This window comes from Ochotona princeps, chromosome 19, assembly GCF_030435755.1.
Source record: "Ochotona princeps isolate mOchPri1 chromosome 19, mOchPri1.hap1, whole genome shotgun sequence".
In the NCBI taxonomy this organism is placed as follows: domain Eukaryota; kingdom Metazoa; phylum Chordata; class Mammalia; order Lagomorpha; family Ochotonidae; genus Ochotona; species Ochotona princeps.
In genome coordinates, this window is record NC_080850.1 from 25,389,541 (window position 1) to 25,401,671 (window position 12,131).

General features: G+C 47.7%; 1 protein-coding gene across 2 annotated transcripts in view; it reads left to right on the forward strand.

The window, feature by feature from the left end:
* DPYSL3 (dihydropyrimidinase like 3) overlaps positions 1 to 12,131 on the forward strand; it is a 106,276-nt gene that overhangs the window by 51,279 nt on the left and 42,866 nt on the right. Inside the window, exon 1 of one of the 2 annotated variants that reach the window (XM_004586535.3) lies at positions 364 to 778. The exons of the other annotated variant lie outside the window; for it this stretch is intronic. Coding sequence (XP_004586592.1) covers positions 740 to 778 — 39 coding nt within the window. The 5' untranslated portion in view covers positions 364 to 739. Of the gene's footprint in view, positions 1 to 363; positions 779 to 12,131 lie in introns of those variants that run through there. 2 annotated transcript variants of the gene reach the window in all.

The window sequence follows — 12,131 nt, forward strand, 5'->3', positions numbered from 1 at the left end:
GCGGGTCGGGATGCCGGTGGTCCCAGTAGCAAGGCGTACGCCACCCACAGCGCCTTCCTCCTTAACAAAGGCGGAGACCTCGGCTTTCGGCCCGCGCCATGGCGGAAGACAGCGGGCTCCCGGAGACAAGTCCCGAGTCCTCTCCTTGCTAAATCTTGGGTGCTGTGGGTGGGACAGCAGGTGGGGAACAGTCGGAGGCGCCGGCGGGTGGACTGTGGTCCTGGGGGTCGGGAGCGCGACGCGGGTCCGCGCCCAGCCCCGGCGCCGCAGCGTCCCCGCCCCGAGGAGCCTCCTCGCGCCCTCTGGTGGTCCTGGAGCAGGCTGGCCGCGCGGGCCTCGCCCGTCAGCCTTGAAAAAGGCAAGAAAAAGGCAAAGTGGGTGAGGCCGATGCAAAGAGGAAAATCAATAGGAATAAGAAGGGGAGGAGCCGCCGATCAGCCATTCTTGTCTGACGGGGTCCCAGCTGGCACAGCAAGAGAAAAACCACCCCGCGGCCCGGAGCGGGGCGTGAAGGCTGGCGGGCGGGGGCGAGGGCACGGCGGAGATTTACTATTGTCTGGCAGCCGCGGCGCGGGCCGCCACGGGGGCGGAGGCGCGGGGAGGCGGCGGCCGCGGCCAGCGCACCACTCGCTCCACCTGATCTCCGGCTCCGTGCGCTGAGGACGCAGCGCGCGAGCGGGCGGGCCCACGAGAAGCAGGCAGGGAGGCCGCCGCTGCAGCTGCCGCCGCCGCCGCCACCATGTCCTACCAAGGCAAGAAGAACATCCCGCGGATCACGGTGAGTCCCGGCGCCGCCGCTGCCCTCCCTTGCTGCCCGCCACGCCGCGCCGCGGACGCGGACCGCATGGATCCCTCCGGGCTTCCCTGGCTGAGTCGCCCGGAAAGGCTAGGGACCCGCCTTCTCAGCAAAAATAAGGGGAACAGTGGTTATTCTCGCCGGCGCGCCGGGCGCCACCCAAACCGAATGACCCTGGGGCTTGGGCGAAAGAAAACAAAGAAGAAACCCAGACCGTGGCGCCGAGAATTTGGGATGATTTGTCCTTTCCCACCGCCGGCAGCTCCACTAGCGCGCCCCGCTTGAATTCCCCTGCCCTGTCCGGGTGTCGGCGGGCGCTGCCTAGGCGGAGGTGTGCCCCTCTTTTTTTTTTTTCCAAGGATCCTTTCGGCCACACATGGTGTGACTAGGTGACACCTTTTTCCAGGGGTGCTTGTCTGCCCGACCGCGCCCCTCTCCTTGCCGGGCCCCGTGGCTGTGTCCCCAACACCGGGACGGGGTGATGGAGTGCATGGATCTCCCGTCCTCACCCTAAGTCCCCACCGCGTCCCAGCCTTGCCTGCATTCACTGGGTTCAGCCTTGGGACTGGACAGCTAATTTGGTTGCAACGGGAACTGGAACGATCAAGTCCCCCTACACCCCTACCCCGACATTTTCCGTGTCATTTCTCTGCCTCATTCCAAGACAAGACTGAGTTTTTTAATCCAGAATTTTGTTTGCCGTCAGAGGCACAAGCTGTGTGTAGTCCGCGCCCCCTGGTATTGTGTTGGAGACCCATCCCTGTACGGCTGGTAGTGTCAGGGGGACAGGGCGTGCTCCAGTGGCCGGGCAGAGACCCTGCCTTTATCGGCTCCAGAAGCTTCCTCTGCCCCGGGTCCAGCAAGGCGTTCACCCAGGCAAAGTATCCCGCCTCGATCTGGCGTCCCTCGGTGATGTACTGAAGGGATGCTCCTCAAATTGTAGCGATTCGGTACAGGCTGGAGTGAATATTAAAAAAAAAAAAAAAAAAGAAAGTCCAAATTGTTAGTCTAGCTGCACAGTCATGACAGTTGTGCTTTGTCTATGGAGAGTAGGGTGTGTGTGTGTGTGTAGTGTGTAGTGTGGGAATGGGTGGCTACTCCATCTTTGCAAGGCAAACAAAGGAAAGGATCAGCTGGCTCTGGGAGGCTCTGCAGTTGCCCTAGGGCAGAGCGATACCTGCCACCTTACCAGGACCCGCAGGTTTTACTGTGGGCATCGGTCTATTTGCACTTGTTCCTTATGCCTGGCACACCCTAGGCATTTGCAGTTGCCCAGAGGACCTTCTGCTGGCTCTTGCCGCCTGTGCACTTCATTGTCAAGTGTTTTCTTGTTGCAGAATCACACCTTTTTCATGTACCTGAGCATTCCATGCGAATGCGCCCAACCCCTACCAGCTGTCCAGCTGCTCCAGGATAACAAATGCTCCGTAAGAGACAGAGACAGAGTTGAGATTGTTAGGAATGCTTTGGAGGGAGAACTGTGAGGGCAGGTATAAAAGCTTTGAGAATTTAAACTGGTCCTTGCCTATCACTAGCTGATACCACTCGTTTCACATTATCAGAGATTTGCTGGTCTTTTACAATGTATGGTGTATTTCTGGTGCAAATTTTTCATGCAAAAAGCTGTGGAAGGTATCATTAAATAAATAGAAAAAGAAGAAGAAAGAAAGAAAGAAAGAAAAGGGCAAGTGGGACAAAAGCTCAGTTTGACACTTATTGCCCTGACCCGGGAGAATGAAGCCCAGCTCCTGGGCTATTACATGCCTATACAAGCCACTAGCTCCTGACTCCAGAATGTATCTGCTCAATGCTGCTGTTGGGGATAAACAGCACTGACATCACCCCCCACTCATGCTTAGGCTGCAAGGATGCTTCTTGCGGTTTCAGCCTGTGCCATGCATTGAGGGCCACACCCATTCTTCTAGATTTCATTGAACCCAACTTTAAGGATACATAGGGAAATCTAGCCTTGGCAACATGCTTTGGGAGCCCAGTTAGGGTGCTTGTGCTGTGGTCTCAGGCTTCACGGGAAGCCCCCTTTTGTTCAGGTGATCCCTCCTGGGGCACAGCCTTCATTTTCAGCGTGGCTTCCATCCTTTCTCTCAGTGCATGGGGCGTGGTGCTGCAGTGCCGCCTCAGCCACCAAGAGGGAGGCCGGGGTTCCAGCAGATGTCACGGGAGTGGGTAGTGATTGCAGATTTCTTCCAACCAGGCTGTCTCGCATTTAATGTCAAAAGCCAGGAGGTATGGCAGGAGGGAATGTTGGTCTTTGGGGATAAGGAATCCATGTGCAGATTTTTCTCATGGTTTGTGAATTTTTATGAATGAAGATTCCACTTTAGAATACAGTATTTTGGGGCATCTGCATCCTTACAGGTTGTTGAACTATCCCTAAATACAGTTGGGAATGTGAAAGGACACAGGAAGATGGGTACAGAAAATACTGCTGACAATCTAAATATAATGTATATCCCCTACTGTCAAAATTCTGGTGCATGTTTAAATGGTATTGTTAGGGAGCTTGAATTTAAATCCTTCTGCCTTCTCTAGGTTTCTTTCTGTGAAGGCTGCCCCACCCAGTAGCTGAAGTGTCACTATAGTCTGGTGACTGATGGGGGCAGTCTTTCATGGCCTTGTACCCTTTTCCTCCCTAGGCACCAGCCTCTGCCACTGTTTTGGGGCCAGAGTAGGCTTTTGACGACACCTTCCCCATGCCCACCCTGGCACCCACCCGTTTTGGCTTCTCTGCTGATTCTGAGACTGTGCCTGTCATTGTTCCTACTCAGGTCATCTTGTGAATCCACCTGTGTTGCCTTAACACTACAGCCCGCTTTAAACTTCAGAAGCTGGCTGCTCCGGATGGGTCAGCCAATGAGCAGAGGCCGCGGCATCTGCTCCTGGCACACACATACCCAGTAATATCAGTTAATGAATGAATTCCTGGTCATAACAGCTCATACCTGTTGAATGTTGATTGTGCATCGTGCTCTTATGCTACATGTTTCACATGCCTTGTCTTATTGAATCCTTGAGTCCTTGCCAGACAGATGCAAGGATGATCCCTGTTTATAGATTAAGTCCGTTGTGCTTGTGTCTGACGTCTGAGATGCAGTGTTAGAGGCAGAGCTCACAACTACACCCCTGACAGGAGTCACAGCGCATGCTCCGTGTCCCCCAGCCTCTGCTCTTGTTGTCACTGTTGGCCTTGGCAGACCCATGCCTTAGAGATGGCCTCCACTCTTTGTAGGACCTGTGAGGCAAGATTTTTTTCCCCCCTGTCCCTGTCAACAAATCCCATAAAGTGATTCCTCTTCCCTTTTAGATAAGCAGATGTAAGCATGGTTTTTGGAATGGTTGTGACCATGATTGGTGTTGAAGATAGAAAGCTTTGATAGTTATAACCCTTGCTTTCTTGTTGATATTAGCTACAACTTGAAGGTGGCCACAGGAGTGGGCAGCAGCCTGACATTCGGATTCTGGTGTGTGGCCTGTCTTTTCCTATTATAGTCCTGACACACGGGATTTCACAGTTCATTAAATTCAAACACTGGCGGGCAATGTCAGACTCACAGCGAGAATCTTGGAGCAGAGCTGTAGGTTAAACCCAGATCTTACCCAACTCCAAGCCTAGCTGCCCTGGCATAGCTGCTGCCTCCCTGAGGCACGTGCAAGCTGTGAAAGTTGTGGCGAAAGAGTTCCAGAATTCTCTTTAGGAGACACATTGCAGAGAACCACCAGTTGGGTTTCTGTGAATAGCGTCTTGCAGAGGATGCATTTCTGATGCATTGGAGGTTGGGAATTGCTGAAGATGCATCTTTAGGAATACAGCTTAGACAGCTCAGTCCCGGGCATGTTAGTCAGAGCTCTGGGATCTCAGGTGAAAGGATGGGATGCGAACATTATGGGTATCATGAGAAGCTGTTGTTGCTATCTGGGAAAGTGAAGGGACCTTGTGAATGGAAGACACAATGGCTTTGGGAACAGATCAGGTGGTCTAGAAGTATGCTAGGATCTGGGGAGGAGACCAGGGCAGCCCCTGCAGGGCTGTGCATACCACTTATAAGAGTCACTTCAGAGGGGAAATGTTAGGAGATGGAAGGTTGGAATTTGAGAGACCATAAGAAGGGGAGTCATCCCAAACCAGCCCTGTTGATAGAAGGCATCTCGGAAGGGAAATTCCAAAGTCAAAGACATCAGAAAAAAAATCAAACATTTAGGCATGGGCTTTTAGGTGAATCTCACTTGTTTCCTTCCAGTAAGCCAATGGGAAACAAATAAGAAAAACGCTAGACTGAGAACAGACTCCCCTGATTTTTTTTGACTCTCTCTCTCTCTCTCTCTCTCTCTCTCTCTCTCTCTCTCTCTCTCCCTCTCTCCCTCTCCTTCTCCCTCTTCCTCTCCCTCTCTCTCCCTCTCTTCCCCTCTCTCCCTCTCTCTCCCCCTCTCTCTCCCTCTCTTCCCATCTCTACCTCTCTCTCCCCTTCTCTCTCCCTCTCTCTTAACTCAAATTCTGATTTCATGTATGGAAATAGACTCCTCTACCAGAAAACAGATTAGTTAGAATACAGTCAGTCCCTCAGTGGGATTCTTTTGGGTCCCAGTCCCCATGTGAATATGTAAACTGTTTCTCTGGAGGAAAAGTTCTTTTGTTAATTGGTCTATAGGGATGCCAGAGTTAAGAAAGATGAGAACAGGTGGAGTGGAGCAGTCATGAATAATAGCTCAATGTTTTCAGTACTTCAACACAAGCTACACAAATTATCTTAACAACTCTTAAGGCTATGGTTATTGAAATGGAAGAGAGAGAGACAGAATCAATCTGCCATCCTCTTGTTCATCCCCAAATGCCCACAGCACCCAGGACTAAATCAGGATGAAATCAGGAACCCAGAACTCAGTGTGAGTCTCCCATTTGGATGGGTGAAGCCTAAGTCCTTGGGCTGTCACCTGCCACCTCCCTGGGTATACATTTTAGCAGGAATATCTATGGAAAGTGAGTGGATGGAACTCCAGTAGGGGTTATGGGCATCCCAAGCAGTGCCGTAATACCCACCCCCTTGCCGTAATGAATCACCATTTTGCCTTAGGGAGAGAGGTTCAGGGGGGCGTAAGAGACTTGACTGAAGAACTAAAGGCTCAGAAAGAATAAAGTTCTTGACAGCTAATCAAGTCAGATTCTGGGATGCACAGTAGATTCATGTGTGCAGGTGTCTGTCCCCTTCAGCTGTCCACACTTCTTAGTTCACTCATGTGGGTCATTGCTCCCAAGGAGTGGAGGTGGTCTGGCCAAACCTCCCATATCCCTGCTGGACAACTGAGTGCATGTCCTGCTAACAGTTAGTCATGCATTGCTCCTGCCAGCCATTTGAGTTAATTTTTCTGGCTTCTGCCCAGAATGTGTGAATGCAGGGCAGAAAACTAGAAGCTGTTCTGCCTTAAGTTTAGATCTGGATCCACAACCATTTCTGACTCTGTCCTCACCCTTTTCCCAGAAACTAGGTGTCAGGCCCCCTCTTAACAGTCAGCCAAGCAGAGAAGCATTTACAGGACATACCCAGTACCCTAAGCCAGTTGGGAAAATTGTTTGCACAGCTGAAATTTGAGGACACATTGCTCCCTTGCCCGTGGAAGTGTTGGACAGGAGATCTGAGGGATCAATCGATGCACGATTCTTAAAGAAAGGAGTTCTTCTGATGAATACGCCAAAGGAACTTGCATGTGTTTTATCATGCAGTGTGAGAGAGAACCCTGGAGGGAGCACCAACACGTTGTGGTCCAGGCCTATCCTTACCTCTCATTTATTTACTCGAGATCCTGGGCAAGCTGTTATGATCCCTCTCATACTCACATCAGTAAAATAAAGATGTTGTACTAGATGATTCCCAAAGTGGCTGCAAGTGCCTGGAAGCCCGTTCTGAGCTGTTCTTCCAAGGCAGAGAGAGCTGGAAGAAAGGGGTGCAGCAGCACATGCTGCGTACAGCGCAGCAGGAACGACCAACATCTGTGTTGGGAAGAAGAGATTTACATTGCTTGTTACCCTAAAACCTCCAGCCTTGTTCTCATTCTCAGAATGGGTTTTGTGAATAGGGTTTTGTGCAGAAGAGAAATGAAATACTGTTGATTGATAAGTCTTTTCCTTAGCAAAGCTTTAGTGCTAATTAAAGTGGATATTAGTTAAAGTGATACCATGATTCACTTGCTGTCATATACAGTCGCTGTTTTGGATGGGGCTAACTTTGACAAGGGCCCAGAAACAGCAATTGTCCTAAACCTAGACCGCTCGGACAACCAAACAAAGACACAGGAAACAACTCCATGTCTCTGTGTGCTCACCAAGTTCTCGTCAACTCTTCCTGCCAGTGTTACATGTGATGGCTGACATCCAACGGAAATAACGATGTACCCCCTGAGGCCCAACAATGCTATGGCTATTCCATGAGGATAAAACTGGTCTTTGTTTTGTTACCACTGAATCTCCAGCACTTGGGCTAGCACATATTAGGCCCTCTGTAAATATTTGTTGAATGGTTGGGCATATTTAACAATTATTTACAGGCTGTTTTCAAGAGAGATGATCTAAAAGTATGCAAATTTATTTTGTTTATCTTCTTCTCATCCACTTGCAACTTTTTAGAACATTAATTTCTAGGACTTAAAAGCCTGTCTCTAAGACACTGGCATAGGATCCCTGGGCCAAGAGAAGCATGGCAGTACATTAGCAAAACAAGGAAGTTACTGTTTTCCGGGACTTGACCTAGGCAAATGTGCCAGCGTGCTCATCTATCATTTCTACTGCTTTCTTCTCTGGCCACCCTGCATCTGGGGCTCGTTCTAAGCCTATTTCAGAGGCCTTCGTGTTTGCCTGCAAGCAGACACATCAGTTCTTTTACTGCAAATGGTTTAAGAGGATGAATGCAGGATTATGTCTTCTTCCAAACAGAGGAAATTACCATTCTCACTGTTTGAACCAGGATGCAACATAGATCTTCACAGAAGCTTCTTTCTGCCTTTGCACAGAAACCACAGAGTCATTAAAGTTATTAGCAGCAATTAGATAGGACAGTCTTCATTTGTGCAGCAAATTCAGCGTTCTAGGAATGGGGGTTAGGGAGCAGCTCATAACTCTGTTTCCCGTTGAGGACTGGCCATTTAGATGGAATGTTTTTATACTGATGTGTGTATTCTCTCAGAAGATGTTCAGTGTGTCACTCTGCCGTACTCGTCAACTTTCGCAGGATTTGTATTTTGTTCTATTCTCTTTTTAAAAATAATTATAAATTTACTTAAGAGGCAAAGAGACAGGAAAAAAAAACCTCCTACTTTCCAATTTTCACTTCAAACACCCATAATGACTGAGGCAGAACTATGGTCAAATGGGAGCCAGTCAATCCATTCAGGTCTGCCCTGTGGGTGCCAGGGTCCCGTTGTCTGAGCCATCATTGCTGCCTGTAGGATCGGCATTGGCAGGAAGCAGGAGCCAAGAGCCTGACCCACGACTTGAATCCGGGTACTCTGATGTAGTGTGCATCTTCAACCACTAGGCTGGATGCCTGCTCCTGCAGCTGTTGTTTTTATTAGATCTTATTCTAATATTCTAATATTCTAGTATTCTTATTCTTATTCTAATATTCATTCTTTGGTCAGTTAGAGCAGATTGCATCAAGCTCTTCTCTGGGTAGAAATGGTACAGGTTGTGGCCTTGGTGGGTCTGCATGGAAAAGTTTTTAGTTTCTTTTAAATGGAGCCACTCTAAGAGAAAGCAAAAGGAGAGAATTAAAGTACATTGCTAGAACCTAAAACCTTTGTTTCGACAGCATTTGAAATACTATGTGTATGCTAATGGTGTTTTACACACACACACACACACAATTGGGCTTAATCAAAGCATTTTACTGTTTTTTTCAATGGCTAAGAAGTATTTATTTACCATCAGCTGTGGACCTGACAATGTGAAGACAGCGTCTAATCTTGCTTATGTGTAGGAGACATTGTAACCCGTATTAAATATTAGAATTCATTATCTGAAGCTTCAAAACAACTCAGTTAGTTAGATGAGTCTCCAATGAGGTCTTCGCATTTTATTGATAAGGAAATTTAGAGACATTAAGTAATTTGCCTGACTGAGCAGTGTCTTAAATTGGTGAAATTAAAACTCATACTAAAGTTTATCTTAAAGTCTCCTTTCTTAGCCCATCACACAGTATTTTCTTAAATTCTGTCACTTCCAGAGTCACAGCAAGACAGTTGCTCAATGCTCAGGGTTAATTCCCCTGTACCTGCTTGCACAAGGCCTGAATGGTACAGGCTATGCTCTGGAGATGGACAGCCAGCCACATGGTGCCTTTTGCAGAGGGATTGGGCTCATCAGCTCCGCTTGGCGTTAGAAAGTTCTTTGGCCTTCCCCCCACAGGAATGGCTCTGCCTCCTAGCATGCCACGCAATGGGGTACACAGCTTGCCAGGATGGTGCCCACCACACTCAACACCAAACCTACTTTGTATCAAATTGGGAAGAATTTTTGACATAAATGTCATTTTCTCTTTCCATTTCCAACAGTGCTCACTCATACTCTGAACTAAATCCCAAGCATAATTCGGTAAGGGTTGGCTGGGTGTGGTTCTGCAGAGTTTAAGCTCATTATCCTGAGAGAGCTCTGTGTTGAAGGCACACCTCCCCCTTCAGATGAGAAAAACGAGACCCACCCATCACCAAATGAATGTGGCTTCTTGTGTGTAATTTATTGTAATGCACTGAGGTTTTAAAGTTAACATTTTTTCTATTACTAAAAGGAAAAAAATACAATAATAACAGAAAGATTGACACAAAATGTGGTAATAATGGCAATAAAAAACCCTAGAAGCTACAGTCAGGTTGCTCAGGAATAGTATTGTGTGTTTCATCAGTATTCCGTCTAGGATGTTTTCCTTCAGTCTGTATAGCTATTTATTAAAATGGTACCACTTGTTATTTATGCTGTTTCATGTCTTGATTTTCATCCCAGAGTGTACTATGACACTTTTCTGTATTTTAAAGATTCTTCCATAGCGTCATTTTAACTAGCTGTGTATTATCCCTTTGCTTAAGGAATCTATTTAAATGGATCCCATGGAGGGAGGATATTTTTGGTTGTTTCTAAGTTCTTTATAGTAACAAAAAATTAAGTTATGGATTCATTTTTCAGTTGCAGTTATCTATTTATTTTAATGATGCATCTTTTTGTCCAAAAGCCAGAAAGATCAGGTGATACAGAAAAAGAAATCACCGTCTACTGAGTCTACTGGTTCGCCTCCCCAGATGGCTGCAATGGCCAGGGCTGGGCCAGACCAAAGCTGGGGGACAGGAGCTTCTTCCGTCTGCCACGTGGCCCAGTGCAGGGGCCCAAGAAGCTGGGCCATCTTTCACTGCTTTTCCCAGATCATTAGCAGGGAGCTGGATTGGAAGTGGAGCAGCTGGAATTTGAACACATCCATGTGGGATACTGGCGTTGCAGGCAGTGTGTTTGCTGTGCCATAGTGCTGCCCCCTCTCCGCTTCCCATTGCAGGTTTGTTTTCTTATGAAAATCAAATCAAAATCTACCCTGAGGTGAAATGTTCAGTAACTTGCGCAGATTCACTCAGCTGACAAGTATCAGACTGAAGATGATTTATTTATTTTTATTTACTTAAAAGGCAGAGAGTTGAGGAGAAACAGAGAGATCAAGATCTTCCATGCACTGACTTATTCCCCAAATCCTCACAGCAGCTGCAGCTGGATCAGACCAACACCCAGAGCCCCGATTTCAATAATGGTCTCCCATGTGGGTGAGAAGGACCGCAGTACTTGGGCTGCCATTCTTCCCAGGGTATGTGTTAATAGGAAACTCGAATCTGGAGCAGTGCTGTGCACTGGCACTCTGCTAAGAGAGGAGGGCACCCTTAGAGGCTTCTTAACTTGGGAGCCAAATGCCTGCCCCAGACTGAAGAGTAAATTTCCAAGGTTTTCACTCTTAGCCCTGTGTGCTTGTCACTACCTCAACTCCTTTGTCAGCCGTGCCGTTTTCCATGACACACTGATTTTTCTCTTGTGTTTGCTTACCACGGCTTTGTTGCCTTCCTGTCTTGGGCAGGCCGTTGACTTTTGTGGAGGTGCAGTGTCTTGGGAACTTGGGACCTGAAGCCATGCAGCTGGAGAGGAAACATGGCCAGTTCTTTCCCCCTACCCCCTCTCTCCTTAATGGCTTAACCTATAAGCCTGGAACTGGTTTTAATTTTATGTTTTCTGTGTGTGTCTGCGTTTGTTTTTAAAACTCCCCGCTCCCCTTAATTCTTCCAAGGAGACCTTTATTTGAAATCATGCACTCTTTCCCTCAAATCTAATCTGTGCCCCAGATCTTGATGAGATTACTTTGTTTGGGGATATTGATCAGTTCAGAGCAGGGTCTCTAATTTATCCAACTAAATTGGTTTAAATTACAGCCTTACAGAGAGAAAGGGCTTTTTAGGAACTTAAAAGGTTTTTAGGCAATTGGGCAAAAATCCTCTCTTTCTAAGAGATTTTATCCTGGGTTGATTCCACAAAGAGGATATGTTTTGTCTTGTTTTTATGGCAGACTCTTCAATGCATGCTCCATCCAGATCCCCTTTGCTATGGGAACTCATGGAAAAAACTTAACTTGCCTTGGTTTAAGGACAGGAAGGGAAATGAGGGGTCTGTTATTCCAACCCCTTCATTAAGACAGTGCGGGTTAGAGAGGGGCAATCCTGTTAGAGTTCATACAAGAAAGCTCAATTTTTATTTTAAAAATACAGCATAGAGACCAAGCAAGGGGTGAAGTGGGAAGCTGCCTGGGGCAACTGCATCACATGTGGGGATGCCTGGCTTTGAGTCTCTACTCCACTTCTCATCCAGCTTCCAGCTAATGCACGACTTGGGAGGTAGCAAAAAGGGGATGGCTCAGGTGCTTTGGTTCTTGCCACTCACATCACAGACCCAAACTGAGTCCCCACCTCCTAGCTTCAGCCTACTTCAGGTATACTGGCTGTTGCAAGTATTTGGGGCATTGAATTAGCAGGTGGAAGATCTCTTTCTCTCCCTCTCTTGCTCTCACTCTGCTTTTCAGATTAATTTTAAAAAAAAGTGATTATAGGACTTGTTTCCCTGTGCTCTAGTTCAGTGAGTTTTTGTTTCGTTTTTTAGTCGTATTTTTGGGGTAGGTGAAGAGGGGGTTTTCTAGGCTAGAGGACCCCCCCCCTCAGGTGTTTCCTATTGCAGTTCTAATCTCTTAGCTCCCGGGAATGTGACTGTGTTCAGAGATGATTCGATTAGATGGGGTCTCAGTGGATCCTACTCCAGGAT